This window comes from Ovis canadensis, chromosome 11, assembly GCF_042477335.2.
Source record: "Ovis canadensis isolate MfBH-ARS-UI-01 breed Bighorn chromosome 11, ARS-UI_OviCan_v2, whole genome shotgun sequence".
Classification (NCBI taxonomy): Eukaryota; Metazoa; Chordata; class Mammalia; order Artiodactyla; family Bovidae; genus Ovis; species Ovis canadensis.
In genome coordinates, this window is record NC_091255.1 from 59120400 (window position 1) to 59137466 (window position 17067).

The 17067-nt window shown below is 58.2% G+C and overlaps 1 protein-coding gene and 1 long non-coding RNA gene across 3 annotated transcripts; one reads left to right on the forward strand and one right to left on the reverse strand.

The window, feature by feature from the left end:
* Window positions 1–197: 197 nt before the first annotated feature.
* Window positions 198–2429, reverse strand: LOC138414454 (uncharacterized). The gene is made up of 4 exons (XR_011246837.1): window positions 2286–2429; window positions 1835–1998; window positions 755–852; window positions 198–659 (listed from the first exon to the last, which is right to left on the reverse strand). It is a non-coding gene; the product is annotated as an uncharacterized lncRNA (long non-coding RNA).
* Window positions 2430–8509: 6080 nt separating this feature from the next.
* Window positions 8510–16588, forward strand: NOTUM (notum, palmitoleoyl-protein carboxylesterase). Of its 2 annotated transcripts, none has more exons than XM_069541920.1 (12): window positions 8510–8718; window positions 9391–9749; window positions 10878–10930; window positions 11013–11108; window positions 11625–11685; window positions 11940–11998; window positions 12407–12509; window positions 13176–13367; window positions 13494–13594; window positions 14154–14301; window positions 15517–15564; window positions 15802–16588. In XM_069541920.1, exons 2-12 carry the CDS (start codon window positions 9418–9420, stop codon window positions 16106–16108), a joined length of 1500 nt encoding a protein of 499 aa, XP_069398021.1. In that variant the 5' UTR covers window positions 8510–8718; window positions 9391–9417; the 3' UTR covers window positions 16109–16588. The 2 variants fall into 2 exon arrangements, with proteins under 2 accessions (XP_069398021.1, XP_069398020.1); XM_069541919.1 differs by having other exon boundaries at window positions 8516–8606.
* Window positions 16589–17067: the final 479 nt, after the last annotated feature.

The following is a 17067-nucleotide window of genomic DNA, read 5'->3' on the forward strand; positions in this document are numbered from 1 at the left end:
AATGGACATGGGTTTGGGTGGACTCCAGGAATTGGTGATGGACAGGGAGGCCTGGCGTGCTGCGGTCCATGGGGTCGCAAAAAGTCGGACACAACTGAGCTACTGAACTGAACTGTATGCATTTGTAAATATTAAACCATTTTCAATATACAAAAAAAAGGCACAACCAGATAAACCCTTATCCACAGTAAGAACCCTTTTTCAGTGGTATCAACATATTTATTAATTTACTCTGTTCCAAAATGCCCTCCAAATAGCTTTGGAATTACTATAACAATCCTGCTACTAACCAAACCTACTAAGGAAATCTCAAGATCTCTTTGTAATTATTTTTGTCCTCAGAATATATCACACTGAAATTCAGAATATGGTGTTCAAAGCTGTTTGAATTCTCTTTTTTTCTGTGTGGTTATGTTGATTTGATATACAATAAAGGAATCAAAAAATCATTTATGACTGAATTTTAGGGTCTTTTTCATTCTTTCTCTATTTAATATTTTGATTATGGAGAATATTCATTTGAGTTAAATATTATTTGATTCAAAAGTTATAAATATAAAATGACCCATAGCCAGAAAAGGGTCACTCCCTCTTCATCACTCCAACTGTCACCCACATAGGAAGTAATCTTCCAGTTCCGCAGTAGCCCTCCTGTTTTTCTGCAAAGATGAGCATGTGCATGTATCAGAAGCTAAGTGGACACAGATGCAGATTCTCTCCCTCCTTTTTACACAGCAGGTAACACAGAACATACCCTCATTTGTTGTCTTCTCTGCAGCCTGTACGACTCACTCTGGAACCTCGTCTAACTCTGCTCCACTCCACCATACGGTACATCCAGAGCATGAAGTCCTGATGTCATATAGGTTAGTGGTCAGGGCTTGGGGTCCAGGCTCCCCTCCCTACACCAAGCAGAGCTTTGACATCTCCTGGCTGCCTGGGCCTCTATTCTTCATCTGTAAAGCTAGACCCAGGGAGGTGGAGACTCAGTGCAGGTAAGCCAGACAAACATCACAGGCAGCGATTCCACTCAGTGTCTGTGGGAAATCTTGAGCCAGGTCAGAAGGTGAGGCCAGAGTCCTCACCCCAGGCTGCCCAGACTCCCTTCAACATTGGCCCAGAACCCACCTGAATGTGGGGGTGAGGGGCCAGTAATAGCGGTTATTTTCCCCAGTGCCCCTAATGGGACCAAGGCTGTATCTTCCAAAGAAACAATGTCCCAAACTAGTTCTCTTAGAACTTCAGGTTGTAGGTTAAGGTTTAAAAGCCCCTGGCTGGGCTGACCTGGGGACTAAAGCTCCTTCCACCTGTTTCTTTGGGAAAGTTGTGGCTCATTCTCAGAGCAAGTGGCTTCTGAGGCTCCTCTGAGCTGGACCTGGGGAGGATCAGCCCTGCCTCACTCTGTGCTTAGACTACAGCTGAATGCATTTAAAATATACATAAAGATTATATAGACAGATATAATTGTAGTAAAATTGCAATTTAAATTTAATAAGTTTTAAATCTACTTTCCAGCATAGATTCTCTGGGCAATTATCTGTATTATCATTCAGGCTTTCCACTGCCAAAGAAAAAAAAAAATGTGAGTTCCTGATGGCGGCCTGCTGTCCACCCTCAGCACTCTCCACCTCACGGCCGCCTGCTCAGCCCATTCTCCAGGCCTTTCCTCAGCTGCCTCCCATCAGAAGGATGATGCCCACAGGTCATCTGCTGGGGGGCTTCCCTGACAGTTTCCCACCTGCTGCCCTCTGCCTCGTTTTCTCGTTTTCTGCCCACTGCTGACCTCACATTGTGGAGTCCCATGAGCAGCTGTTTCCATCATCTGCCCCCTTACCCCCAGCAGACAAGCCTGGGACAGGGCTCTGGTGAGTGCATGTGAGATCGTCAGGGACCCCCACGCATGGACCACCATGCATGGAGCTGCCCCACATTTGGTCTCGGTGGCTTCCAGGCCAGGCAGACACCTGGACAGGTAAGAATCTCGGCTCCTACTCACACCTGCAAAGGAGATCACACTGTTAATTTCATGAAATTAGTTCCGTTTCTAAGCTGCCACCAGCTGGCAGAAGAATCAACACCCTTCACTCAGGAGCTTGCTTGGCTCTCAGTGTCCTCCTCTGAGAAGTGGATCCTGATTCCTGGGTGGAGGGTGGTGGTGCTTCTGCAAGATGGTGTGAGGAAAGTGCTCAGCATAGTCCCCACCGCCCCACCCTCCAGTCAGTTCTGTAAGCAAACACAGTGGGATTTGGAGAGGACAGGGGAGCCACCTTCCTGCTCCTCCTCACCTCCTCATCCCTCCCAAGCAGCGGCTTGACAGCTGTTCCCAGGATCTGCTTTGAATTAAAAAGTGGTGTAGCTCTTTAAGAAAAGCATCCGCCGCCCCCGCCGCCCTGCTGCCCCCTTTGAAGTCGCTGGCGCTGAAAGGTTCCCAGTGGCAGATCTGAGGGTTTGTTTCTGCCTCCCCAGAGGCCACGTGCGGATCACAGGGTGAGAGGGAGGGAGGGCCGAAGGTCACATGGCCTGCAGCCGCTATTGCAGCCAGCGCTGAGGACCTGCAGGCTGCTCGGATGGGGATCAGCCGGCTGGAGCTCATTAGGGCTCAGCAGAGCCAGCAGCTGGGAAAGCTAAGGAGGAGCTGTCTCTGGCCCTCTCCACAGGCCTGGGGCAGCCTGACCTCCCCCGCGCCCTCTCACCTATATAGTGAGGAGCATGCCCTGGCACTTTGCAGACACTCTGGTGACACCCCCAAGAAGCCCCGTCTCCACAGATGTGTAGGAAGCCCCTCCCATCCCCATTGCCTTCCTCCCCTCAGCTTTGGAATGTGGCTGGTCCCAGGGGGACCCCAGTGGACCCTGACACTCCATAGTTAGCCCAGGTCAGCTGTGGGTTGGCATCCAGGACAGTCCTTCAGCCAGGATTGCCCACCAGCCAGGTGGGGCTGTGTGGGGAGGGTGGGCTGGGGTCAAGCCTGGGGCCAGAAAACCCTATCAGTCCTCCATTCACAGGCATGGGAGGGCAGGGCTTGCAGCAGAGTGACGGGCACGTCTGGTACTCATCTTCCTCACCCCTAAGTAAAGGGGGCTCTGATTCCCACGTGCTCCCAGTCCTACAGTGAGGGGCGTATGGGTCCTTTCTGCAGGTGACCCCAAGGCTGCTCAGGCCAGGCCTACAAATGGCCACCTGCAGACAGGAGAGGACAACTTCTGACATCATGCCTCAGAGTTGTTTGCAAAGGCCTGGAACTGACCAGGTGGCCCCAGCCCCTGTACCAGACAGCTCCAAGTGATGGGCTTTTCTCATCAAGGCCCCAGGATGTGAAGCGAAGGCGGTTCCTGCTGATGGAGAGCAGGGGTCGGGAAACCAGGCGGATTCAAGCTCTGCGATTGCATGACCTCGACTTGAGGCCCCTCCCCCAGCTCAAAGCTAGCTGTGGGCTCTTGGCTGGCTGGGGAGTAGGGCCTCCATTCAGGGCAAGCCACTGGTGGGGGTTGTGGTGGTCTGCCCCACTTTCCTGCCCTCTTGGGCCTCAGAGGCCAGCAGCTGGGATGCAGAGCTGCCCAGGTGGTTGTGCAAGGCGGGGCGGCTGAGGCCAGCAAGGAACAGCTGGGCCCCAGACGGCAGGCAGCAGCTGCATCCCAGAGCAGCCTTGTGCTGTTGGAGCCCTGGGCTCAGGCCCCTGGGCTGATCCCCAGGAGGGAGTTGGCTGTGTGATACGGGGCCGACCCATATCCAGGTAAAGACACTGAGTCTGGAGCTGCTGGACATCCTGAGACCCTGAAGGCCCAGTCCAACAGGTGGGATCCCCTGCACCACTGACTTCCCCCCACCATACATTCCTCCCCAGGGCCTGCTGGCCAGCAGGGACCCCAAGCCTGTCCCAACTCGGGCTCTAGGTCTTGTTTCCCAAAATGTTCCATCTCTGATGCCCCCTTCCGAAACTGGGCACATGTGGACACATATGGACAGGGCTTTCTGGGTGGCTCAGTGATAAAGAAATTACCTGCGATGCAGAAGACGCAGGAGATACCACAGGTTCGATCCCTGGGTCAGGAAGATCTCCTGGAGGAGGGCTTGGCAACCCACTCCAGTATTCTTGCCTTGGAAAATCCCATAGAAAGAGGATCCTGGCACACTCCAGTCCATAGGGTCGCACAGGGTCAGACACAACTGAAGTGGCTGAGCATGCCCGCGTGCCACACATGGACCAGTCTCATCAGTTCCTTCTGTGCTCCCTCCCCTACAACTTCCTCCCAAAAGGCCCAGCCCCTGAACCCCCATCCTATATCTAAAGATGGCACTTCAAAAGAGGCAGAGGCTCCCCTCTGGGCTCTCATTTTCCTAGGCCTCCTTGGACCTGGGCATGCACAGGATCTAAGCTTGGCTAGAAGCACCTATCGCCCACCTGAACGGGAACCAGGAAGCCAAGAGACAGAAATGATGCAGAAACTACCTGGACATGGCAATGGTTTGGGGCGGGGTCGGCAGAAGAGTGAGTCCCACGTCCAGCATATCTGGTGTCCATGGGCCATTGTTCCCGCTATTCCTCCTCAAGCTTGAGTGTCAGCCCTCCAGACATCACACAAGCCCCCTGTGCCCAGGACCGCGTCTGCCTTGGTTCCTGAAGAATGGTTGGCATCCACTGGGGGGCAACAACTATCATTGATCACGTGCTCACTGGCCTATACAAGTCCTGCCCCATTTCATGCTCCTATGACCCTGGAAGGCAGGTAGTATTCTCATCCCCACCCTACAGATAATAAGCCTGAGGTTCAGAGAACCAGCTGCAGGCCCAGCAGGGGCAGATGTAGGCTCTCAGCCCCACGGCTACATCTGTTATTGTGTGGGTCCCATAGACATCTGTCTAATAAGTGAATAGTGGCATGCATATCCCATGTCCCAACAGAATCTCCAGGGTGGGACCAGCCCACCACATTCACTCACCTACCCTCCTTCCCTGCCAGTTACCTGGTGCTTCAGGCCCAGCCTGCTGACCACCACTGGTCAGACCCTTAGGTGTTTGGGGTTTTTTTGGGGGGGGGTTTAGGTAAAATTCATAATATAGAACCACTTTAGGGACTTTCCTGGTGGTCCATGGTTAAGAATCTGCCTTCCAAAGCAGGGGACATGGGTTCAATCCCTGGTCGGGGAACTCAGATCCCACATGCCACAGGGCAACTAAGCCCACGCACCACAACTAGAGAAGACCCCATGGGCCGCACATGGAGAAAGCCCCAGTGCTGAAAGGAAGAGGCCACATGCTGCACTGGACATCCAGCACAACCAAAACCAAAACACAAGCAAACAAAGAAAACCTTAAGGTGCGCAATCCCATGGCACGTAGTACATTCACAATGTTGTGCAACCGTCACCACAGTCAATTCTAGAACATTTTCATCATCCCAGAAAGAAGACCTGTCCCCTTTAGCAGTCACTCCCGGCTCCTCCCTGTCCCCCGGAAGTTAACTCCCTGCAATGCAAGAGATCAGAGTTCAATCACTGGATCGGGAAGATCCCCTGGAGAAGGGAATGGCTACCCATTCTAGTATTCTTGCCTGGAGAATTTCATGGACAGAGGAGCGTGGCAGGGCTACAGTCCATGGGGTTGCAAAGAGTCAGACAGGACTGAGCAAGAAAGGCCTTTCTATCTCTTGATTTGGTTACTCTGGATATTTCATGTGAATGGAATCATAAGATAGGTGGCCTTTTGTTTCCGGCTTATTTCACTTGCTTATTGTTTTTAAGGGTCATCTATGTTGAAGCATGTCAGTACTTTGTTCCTTTTCATGGCTGAATAATAGTCCATTGTGTGGATGGACCACATTTTCTTCATCCATTTTATTCATTATGGACATTGGGCTGTTTCCCCCTTTTGGCTACAGTGAGTACTGCTGCTGTGAACAGTGATGGTCAGGCTTTTGTTTGAACACCTGTCTTCAACTCTCTTGGGATTATACCTAGGCGTGGAATTGCTGAGCCATGTGATGATTTTGTATGTAACTTACTGCACAGCCACCAAACTGTTTCCATAGCAGCTATACTGTTTTATATTCCTGCCAGCAATGCATGGGCTCTAGTGTTTCCATACCCACGCCAATGCTCATTGTTTTCAATGTTTTCCTTTGCTTGTTTTTGTTTTGGCTGCACCACATGGCTTGCTGGACCTTAGTTCCCTGACCAGGAATTGATCCCGATCCTTGGCAGTGAAAGCACTGAGTCGTAACCACTGGACTCCCAGGGAATTCCCTGCTTTCCATATTTTTTTTATCACAGCCATCCTAGTGGGTGTGAGGTGTTATCTGAATTTCCACTGTTCAGTCCAGGATCCCTTTCCTCCCACGTGTCAGGGCCACAGCAGCCTCTAGGCTAGGTGCAGGCAGCCTGGAAACTGAGGCCAACCTGCTGTCCTGGGAATCTCCCTCCCAGATTTTGGGAGCTGAAGACTAAGTTGGAGGAGTCCGAGGTGCAGAAGGTAAAGCTGGCCCTTGAGGGAACAGAGCCAGTCTGTGACAGTCGAGAGGAGAAGGAGGTATGAACCGCTCCAGAAGGCTCTCAGGAGCTGTTGCCCCCAAGAGTTGGGGTCCGGGGTCTAAAGCTTTAAAGAAGAGGATGTGGGAAAGGCAGAGACACGGAAGGACAGGGAAGTTCTGGGGAAGGCTCTTCACTACTGCTAGTAGTGTTGAATAAAGCAAACAGGAACTCGTTTTGGTCAAAGTGCAGGCTAAATCTCATTACAGCAATGCCAGTGAGTGCAGCATGCAAGCTCCCCCCTCACACTGGAATTCCACTGGCAGTCGTAACTGCCATTCCCGCAGCGCTGAGCACTTTCACGCATGGGCTCCCGTAATCCCACAACAGCCCTCTGATGGAGGTACGGTCGTTGCCCCGCTTTAAAGAAGAGGAAACGGAGGCACACAGAGAGGTCATGGAGCTTGCCCAGGATCTCCTGCCAGGAAATGGCTCAGAGCCAGGTCCGTGTGAAGCAGAACTCTATGCAATCCTGCCATCCGGCTGGAAGCAGCATTTCCCTGCCTGGGACTTAGAATAACAGACTCTTAGACGGAGAAGGTTCCTGGGGCACGTTCTCCCCAATGCCTAGGGACACCTTCAAATGGGGGAATCTGTCTTTGAAGTGCCTGCCTCTGGCCAGTCCTATGGAGAGCCTGTATACTGACCTGACAAACCGCAGTGTGGCAAGTGTGGGTTTTTGAATGAACAGAGTTCACACTCAGCTCTTCTGCTAGCACTTCTGAGTCTCAGGTCCCCTCAGCAGGAAAACGGGTGCCCAGCTGCCCCATGGGTTCTTGTGGGGAGGCCCTCTGTCACAATCTGCCCTCTTCTCCATTGCGTGACTCCAGCCAAGGCTGACCTCTGGGGCACCTCAGCCTGATACCAGGCTTCGAGGTTGAAGTTACAGTTTCAGCCTCACAGAGAAGCTCTCAAGGGCCCTGTCTGGTCTCTCACTGTGTCTTCTGAGAGACCGCTGGAGCAGGCTGCTGTGTGTGTGTGTGCAGGGTGGGTGTGGTAACTGTTTACCCCACAGCTCATTACCCAGCCCAGGGACTGCTGAGGACAGTGCTCGGGGCCAACAGGGCAGGAGGGGAAGGCAGGGGCAGGGGTCCCTGGTGTGGCCAGAGGCTCTGGCAACCTCTCTTCTCCTGCCTCAGAGGGGCTGCAGGTGCCTGCCTCCCTGGGGACACAGCTTCTCTACTGCCCCAAGTCAAGAGGGAGCTCAGGAAGCTGTGCCCCAGCTCTAGACCCCTGTTCTGAAAGGCAAGGTCTATTTCTTATCTTTGAAATGGCTTAATGACATCCGCGATGCTGTGGCTGGGAGGGGAATGAGAGGTCTATCTACCAAAGCTGTCTATGGTGCTTTGTGTGTGTTGTGTGCAGGGCAAATAAATGCCCCGTTTTTCCTTTTGTCTGTCCACGCAGCCCGGAACAAGCCCCTAAGTAAGCAGCTTTCCCCCACACATACCCCATTTTGGATTCTGAGGACTCTCCTTCTGACCCCAGTGAGGAGCGCTGGGAAGGTGAGATAGAAGGCACAGATACACTTTACCGCCCGGAGGTCACTGAACAGAGACCAAGCCGGCAGCTCTTCCATCCTGGCCCACGCCCGGGTGCCGGCCGGGGCGGGGAGAGGTTCTTGGGGGTCCCTGGCACAGGATGCAAAGCCAGAGAACACGCGGGGAGGAACCAGGACGTCACCCCAAGGCCCACCGACCTCGGTAAGTGGTGGCGCCCCCTCTGCCCCCACTGCCTCCGAGGGCCGCCCAGAATCTGTCCACCCAGGCGCGGGACAGGGCGACTCCCCCGTGGCGCCGTGCTGCGGCGCCCAGTCCCTCCGGCAGGTCGCCGAGGGCGCCGGGGCCTCGCGCCACACCTGTCCGCTCCTCCGGGAGGCCCCGGCGCCTCTGCTGCCGGCCCCTCGGCGCGGAGCCCTGTGTCCGCCGTCGCTTTGATCCCGGGGGCCCCGCTGGATAAAAGTCCCGGGCGGCTCCGCGCCAGCGCCAGAGGGGAGGCAGCCGAGCCGGGCGTACAGCGGGCTGGCGCTGGGCGAGCGACGCCAAGGAGCCGGGGCCGCGGGGCCGCCCGCGCGGGCCGCGGTGAGCGCGGGACTCCGAGCCGGTTCGGGGTGGGGAGTGCCGACCGGGGTGCCAGTCGCCCGCCGCTGCTCTGGGCCTGGGCGGCGGGAGCGAAGGGCCTCCGGCGGCTCAGGTGAGCGCTCCCCTTGCGCCCCCAGCCCGTCGGGCCGACCCGCCGCGTGGCCAACCGAGCTGCCCCCGCGCGGAAAACCCCGCTCCTTCCCCCCTGGCCCCCGCCCGCCGCCCCTTCCAGCCGCCCGGGGGCGGGGGCGGCGGCGCCGGGCTGGCCGCGGTGAATGAGCCGCCGGGGCCGCCGGGCCGCGCTGCCCCCCACGGAGCCGGGCCGGGAGCGCCTCCGGCGGCCGCGGCGGGGTAGTCCAGGCCCCTCCGTCAGGCTTGCGGTTTGGGAAGAAAAGGCGATGCCTCCGCCAAGAAAAGAGCGAGCGCGGCCCCCTCCCCCTCCGCCGAGCCGGGGCGGCGGCGGCGGCGGCACATCTAACGCGCGGGCACCCGGGCCGCCGCGGCCCCCGCAAACTACGCCCAGGCTCGGCCCCCGCCGCTCATTGGCGCGGGCCAGAGCCAGCGCACCCAGACCCTGCGCTGCCCTCGGCCGGCCGCGCGCGGAGTCCCAGCTGCCCAGGCCGACGGCGCCCGGCCCCGAGAGCCTCGACGCCAAGCCGCCCGCGCCTCCTTGGCCGGGCCCAACGCGGGGAGCGGGGCGAGCGAGCAGGCGCGCCGCGGCCCGGGCGCCCCCGGCCTGGCGCCCTCGCCGCCGCGCCGCCTCAACGCCGCCTGCTCTCCGCAGGTGGCCGCGGGCCCGAGCGGTGCGGCCATGGGCCGAGGGGTGCGCGTGCTTCTGCTGCTGGGCCTTCTGCACTGGGCCGGGGGCGGCGAGGGCAGGAAGACCTGGCGGCGCCGCGGCCAGCAGCCACCCCCGCCGCCGCCCCCGCCGCGGGCCGAGGCGGCCCCGGCAGCCGGGCAGCCGGTGGAGAGCTTCCCTCTGGACTTCACGGCCGTGGAGGGCAACATGGACAGCTTCATGGCACAGGTCAAGAGCCTGGCGCAGTCCCTGTACCCCTGCTCGGCGCAGCAGCTCAACGAAGACCTGCGCCTGCACCTCCTGCTCAACACGTCGGTGACCTGCAACGACGGCAGCCCGGCCGGGTAAGGCCTGCACCCGCCCGCCGCGACCAGCGCGCCCCCGTCTGTGGTCCCGGGACCGCGGGTTGCCTGGTCGCCAGCGGGTGCGCACCACCCGCCTCCCTGTCCCCGCTCAGACGCACGGAGCCTGCATTGGACCGTCCCTGCTGGCCGCAGCGGTGGTCGCCCACAGGGGAAAGGGCTCCCGTCGGGCCTCGGAGGTGCTGGCTCCGGGTAGGGCCCTGCTAGGCAACTAGCTGCGCGGGGGTTGGGGCAGCGTTGGTCCTGGGCCAGCCCCGGGCACTGACCCGTCGGCCACCGGTACCCAGTCCCTGTGCTCGCGTTCTTCGTTCCCTGGGCGGGGAGATGGCAGTCCTCGAGTGGCCCTGACTCCAGCAAGAGGAGGTGACACAGGGGGGCGGAGAGACGCCTGGCGTCCGTACCTCCACCCCCATCCCAGCTCAACTCGCCCGTCTGCTCCGTGTTGCTGCTGGGACTGCCAGAGATCCAGCCAGCCGGAGGAATAGGCAGGGGGCGCAGGTGGGACAGAAGGACCTGGGTGCCGCATTCACCCCCTCTCCAGCCCCTAGCAGATAATGGAAGGATGCGAGGCTGAGGGTTGGGGAGGGGTTAGGGGTGCCCATGCCCTCAGTGACTGCACAGCCTGAGGAACACGACGTTAGGTCCGGCCTTGGTAGGAAGGATGCGACCCCGCTCCGATGGCGCCCTCGCCCCTCCATGCCCGCCTGTACGACCCCGGTGCTCCTGCCCCACGCACCCTCGAGAGTGCTTTTCACTCTCCAAGCCCCACTGCGCATCCCAGGAGGATCTTGAGCCCTGGCGAAGACCCCACCCCGCCTGGCCACCGGCGCCGAGGTTACAGCGGGTCCCGCGCGGGGCGGGCCGTGGGGATTTTCCACGGACCACACAGCCCCTCGCCGCCCTTCCCCGCCTCGCGAGCGCCACCTCCCGGGACTGACCGCCGCTCGCCCGGCCGGGCGCGCTCTGCGGGGGCCTGTCCGCTGGCGCCCCCGTGCGGCCGGCGCGTGCCCGGCGACAGGTGGAATGACCCCTATCTCCCGGGAGCTGGACCCTACAGCCCCCGCTCGCCCCCCGCCCCATGACCACGCACTCCACCCACTTCCCTTGCAGCTACTACCTGAAGGAATCCAAGGGCAGCCGGCGATGGCTACTCTTTCTGGAAGGTGAGTGTCAGGTGCGGATGCAGCGGGGTAGGAGGAGGGTCTCCTCGGCACTAGATCCTGAGGTTGGGGGCTGTGCCCGCAGGAGGCTGGTACTGCTTCAACCGGGAGAACTGCGACTCCCGATATGACACCATGCGGCGCCTCATGAGCTCCAAGGACTGGCCCCGCACTCGCACAGGTCAGCGTGCCAGGGTTTGCCCAGGAATCCCCAGGAGGCGAGGGGAAGGGAAAGGGGCTCATAATTGGAAGTCCTGGAAGAAGCCTTTTCTCCTTCATTCCCTAGAGCCCCAGAGAGGCCCCACCCCATCTATCCCCCACCCCACCAAGGTTAGGGAACATTCACTCTAACATTTCATTCTTATTCCACAGGCAGCTTCCCAGGGCTCACCCTGGCTACACAGTACAGAGCTGGTCCCTAGTCAAAGTAGCTGGTGGAAGGGGGGAGGTTGAGGGTCATGTCCAAAAGTCACAGCCCGGCTGGGCATCCTGGTCATGGAGACTCCTTGGAGTAGCTAAACCCATCCATTCCCTACTTCCCCCACAACCTTAGTTCAGGTGGGTGTCACCACCCACCTCCTTGCTGGAGCTTGATAGGATCCTTCCACATCCGCTTACCTTCCTGTAGTCTTCACCCCTGCCTGCATGCCCTGCTCCCACCAGAAAGACCCACTGCCTCTGTCCTTCCCGGCCACAGGCACAGGGATCCTGTCCTCCCAGCCAGAGGAGAACCCCCACTGGTGGAACGCCAACATGGTGTAAGAGGGAGCCAGAAGGTCCTTCCTGGCGGGGGGGAGTCCTGTCTTGGGGGTCCTTCCTGGAGGCTTCTTCCTAAGAGGTTCTTAGGGGAAGTCTATCCTGGGGGAGCCTGTCCTTAAGGGGGTCCGGTCCTGGGAGAGGTCCTTCCTAGGGAGGTCCTGTCCTCAGGAGTCCTTCCCGAGGAGGGTGATCCTTCCTGGGGTCCTCGGGCAACAGAGGAACACGGCAGGCTCACACCATCCGTGTGTCACAGCTTCATCCCCTACTGCTCCAGCGATGTGTGGAGTGGGGCTTCGTCCAAGTCTGAGAAGAGTGAGTCCCATGCTTCCCCCCTCCGCTCCCTTCCCCCCCGCCCCCACAGTGGCAGGGCAGGGAGGACAGCACTTCTGGGGAAATACAGACGTTCAGCCTTGTGTCTCCCTCTAACTCTTCAATAGTGTGTCCCAGGGTGCCTGCCCCCAGCACCCACTGCCTGGCTTGTCCATGGCTGGCCTGACCCTGGGGGAGGGGGTTCCTCACTTCTAGGTGTTCCCCGGGGAAGGGCCCCCAGCACAGTCTTGCGTACCTGACCCACCTTCCTCCAATCTACCCCTGCCCCTGTTCCCATCCCATGGAAGACCCTCCAGACACCCAGCTATACCTGACCTCCTTCCAACCTGGGGATGGGAGGACTGGCTGGCTGTCCAGGCCACCACTTGAAGCCAGCTCTCCTCTGTGCAGACGAGTACGCCTTCATGGGCACCCTCATCATCCAGGAGGTTGTGCGAGAGCTCCTGGGCAAAGGGCTGAGTGGGGCCAAGGTGCTGCTGCTGGCAGGGAGCAGGTGGGCTGGGCAGGGGCTGGGGTGGGAGTGTGGATGGAAGGGAGAAGATGGGGCTGAGCCAGGGCAGACGCGTGGCCAGGAGGCTCAGCAACATGGGGCATCTCTGAGGTTTGGCTCCTGAATGCCATGTGGCTGGAAGCTGTCCTGCAGTCACTTCTGGCTCCGTGGTTTTTGGGTGTGAGGGAGGCTTTGGATCACAGTGACCTAGGCAGTTGACTAAGGGCTAGCTGTGGACCAATGCACCGCCAAGGGCTGGGGTCCCTCTAGGCAAGATCATACCCGCTGGTCATTGTATCCCAGCGGGCATGTAAGGGACTCAGGGGTCGTCTAAGGAATGGACAGAGGGGCCTGGACCACAGAGTTCACCTTCATTTTCAGATAAGGGAACCGAGTCAGAGAGTGAGAAGCAGGGGAGGGAAAGAAGGGTGGGAGGAAGTGAGATGACCCAACACTTAGCTCTGTGTCAGTGCCTGGAGCTCCGCCAGCCCTTCTCTGCCTCCAAGACCTGGAAGGGTCCAGGGGCCTTACACACAAACCCAGAACGTGGTGGCAGCTCAGAAGGCTCTTGGCTCCCTGTGCCCTGGGGAATGGGCTGAGGCTGGGCAGGCCTGGTGGGTGAGTGTCCTTCCTCAATCTGCCCGGCTTGACCTCCCACCTTCCCTGCAGTGCGGGGGGCACGGGGGTGCTGCTAAACGTGGACCGTGTGGCCGAGCAGCTGGAGGAGCTGGGCTATCCAGCCATCCAGGTGCGGGGCCTGGCTGACTCCGGCTGGTTCCTGGACAACAAGCAGTACCGCCGCACAGACTGCATCGACACCATCACCTGCGCGCCCACAGAGGCCATCCGCCGGGGCATCAGGTGCCCCAGGAGGGAGGGCCCATTCTGTGCAGAGGGCCTGGGATTGGGTGGCATCGGGGGGTGGAGGAGCTCATGGGGGCTGGGTGGGAGGTGGGTGAGCAGCCTAACCTGCCGTGTGTGGCCTAGGTACTGGAATGGGGTGGTCCCGGAGCGCTGTCGGCGCCAGTTCAAGGAGGGCGAGGAATGGAACTGCTTCTTTGGCTACAAAGTCTACCCAACTCTGCGCTGTGAGTGGGCATGCAGGGCGGCGGAGGGGGCGGGCGGCAGGGGGTGTGCAAGCCTTTCTGTGTCTGCTGGAAACCCAGCCTGGAGTCCAGTCCTCAGAGGCGAGGCTTGGAGACCACTGCCACACCCAAGAAGGGTTGACAAAGTCATCTGAGCCTGGCTGGGACTTTCTCGGTTTTAGCACTAGAAGTCCACTCGGTTCAAGGCAAACTAGGATGGTTGGTTACGCTGACCACACCCACAGTGAGGAACGTGCCTTGGAGTTGAATCCCAGTGCTGTCCCTGTGTGGGGCCTTGGCTGTCCCTCGCCAGCACCACACTCAAAGCGACATAATCGCCGTGTTTTGGTCAAAGCGGAGTCCTGGGAGCCAGGCCAAGGTGGGAGGAGGGAACGAGACACCTCTTCCAGGCAGCATGCCAGGGGAGCTAGTCGCCAGCACTCTGCAGCCAGAGCCTGGCCGGCCTGTGAGCCTGCTGTGGAGCTGGCGGTGGCCTCCGCCCCTGGAGCCTGGGGCGGGGGGCAGGGCTCCGAGGCGAGGCCCAGCTGAGCCGTCCCCGCAGGCCCAGTCTTCGTGGTGCAGTGGCTGTTTGACGAGGCCCAGCTGACTGTGGACAATGTGCATCTCACGGGGCAGCCGGTGCAGGAGGGCCAGTGGCTGTATATCCAGAACCTGGGCCGTGAGCTGCGGAACACACTCAAGGATGTGCCGTGAGTGTGTGGGGACCCCACTTGGCCCCCCAGATCCATAGTAAACCACTTGACTTGAAAAGAGAGGCCGCAAAGATGGAAAACAGGAAGCAGCCCAGGGGTCCTTGAGGTGATAAACTGCAGTCAATGTAGACAAAAGGGTACTACCCAGTGCTAGAGAGGGGTGAGCACCTGAGCTGCCAAAAGAGGAGGAACTGTAAATGCATATTACCAAGTGAAAGAAGCCAGTCTGAAAAGGTCACATGTGTTATTCCAACTCCATGATGTTGAACCCAAGTCTTGTGCCTCTCCTTAATTGGCAGGCGAATTCTTTACCACTGTGCCACCTGGGAAGCGCCTGTGACATCCTGGAAAAGGCGAAACTATGGACACAGTAAAAAGATCAGTGGTGGCCAGGGGTTGGGAGAGAGAGGTATAAATAGGTGGAGAACAGTAGATATTTAGGGCTGAGGAACTGCTCTGTATGGTACCACAATGGTGGACACATGTCATTACAGTCTTAGTGTTAGTCGCTCAGTCATGTCCGACTCGGCGACATGTAGCCCGCCAGGCTCCTCTGTCCATGGAATTCTCCAGGCAAGAATACTGGAGTAGGTAGCTATTCCCCTCTCCAGGGGACCTTCACAACCCAGGGACTGAAGCCTGGTCTCCTTCATATAGACAGATTCTTATCATCTAAGCCACCAGGGAAGCCCACGTGTCATTATACATTTGTCCAGATTCATAGACAGTACAGCTCCAAAGATGAACCCTGATGTAAACTACAGACTCTGGATGGTGATAATGTATCATCTAGGTTCCTTGATTATAACAAACATAACAACTGGTGGGGGATATTCATGATGGGGGCGGCTGTGAATGTATAAGAGCAGGGGATGAAAAAGAATCTATGCCTTCCATTCAATTTCAATGTGAACCTAAAAATTCTATGAAAAACTAAAGTCTATTAAAAAAACAAATATTCACCTGTCCAGCAGAGCCCCCACTCTGAGCAGGATTTGGAGGCAGAAAGGGACAGGGGTTAGTAGGGCACCTGGGAGCTGGTGGGGATAAGGCCTGGGGGGAGCCACTGGCCAACCCAGCAAGTGGCAGGAGGGAAGTAGGAGCCAGGTAGGGGACAGCCTCCCAGGAGAGGAGCTGTGACCTGTGCGCTTTGGGGTGCGAAAGGAGCTGAGGTGGGATGTGGTTGCTCACAGGTTGCCTTCTCCCCAACAGGGCCAGCTTTGCCCCCGCCTGCCTCTCTCACGAGATCATCATCCGAAGGTCAGTGGCCCCTGGCCCCAGGACAGCTCGTATCCATGGCTCTCGATCCAGACATCTGCAACGCCCCCATCCCCGGCAGGCCTAGGCCTGCCCACCAGCCTCCCCAGCTCTGGCTTCTTCTGAGGGTTTTCAAAACCACTTGCACAACCAGCTGTGTGGCAAGAACTCAGTGGTGGCAATGCCGTCCCCTGCTTTGGCCACACCCGAGTGATCCCCAACCTGGGTTTCTGTCTGCAGCCACTGGACAGACGTCCAGGTGAAGGGGACCTCATTGCCCCGGGCGCTGCACTGCTGGGACCGAAGCCTCCACGACAGCCACAAGGCCAGCAAAGCCCCCCTAAAGGGCTGCCCCATCCACCTGGTGGACAGCTGCCCCTGGCCCCACTGCAACCCCTCGTGCCCCACCATCCGGGACCAGTTCACGGGGCAGGAGATGAATGTGGCCCAGTTCCTGATGCACATGGGCTTCGACGTGCAGACGGTGGCTCAGCAGCAGGGCCTGGAGCCCAGTAAACTGCTGGGGATGCTGAGCAGCGGGAGCTAGGGCCCCTCGCCCTGGCCATCTCCCCTCCAGGCCCTCCCGCTCTCCTAGGACCGCAGGGCCCTGGCTGTCCCCGCCCTGGGTCTGGACGCCCTCCCTTGGCAACCTTCACTGTCTCTCTCCTACTGCCTCTGAGGGCCCCCAGCCAGAGATGGTGGACCTGCCATCAGCCTGGCTGTGGTCCTTGGCCCCCTCCCGCCCCTCCCTCCTGACACCCCCCCATCCCCATCCCCTCATTCCTAACCCCCCTCACTCCCTCCACCTCCAACCCATGGTAGGGAGCCAGAAGCACTGGATTCCTCAGCCTCCAGCCCAGAAGGCATCCTCCCCCAGCCCAGCCCTCCAGCCTCTTCTGCCCTTTTGTATTATTTTATAAAGTGACTTTTTTATTAATTTTTTAAAAAAAGAAAAATAACAAATATATAGTGAATGATATTGTTTTGTAACATATTTTTTTTAAATAATGAAGAAAAGATAACAAAAGAGCCTCACCCTGTAGACGTGTTTATTTGAGGGGGCACTTTGCCTGCTTCACACCCCGACCTGACCCGGACCCCCTACAAACCCAGGGCAGCAGGGAGAAGCTGAGAAGGACTCTGGGGCCTCCTGACCTCCAACCCCTGCTCCTTCTGTTCATCCTTTCCACACACAGCAGTAACGGGCCTATCTCAGACAAGCCCCCAGCATGGTTTTAAGCTCCCTTTCTTCTTTATTTTGATCTTGGGGTGACATTCACGCCACACCCCCTCCATTTCTAAGGGCATGACTCGGCATTTGTACATCTACAATGTTGTGTCTCCAACAGCAACCTCCACTTTCAAAACTTTATCGCAAAACACTCCCTACCCAGCTAGCACGTTCTTTGAAGTTTGTATTGTATTTATTTTCACAACATCACACATGCACATGGTCCAGAATTTGAAAGAGGCAGAATTTTGGAGGGTGAAAATTCTCCCTCTAGG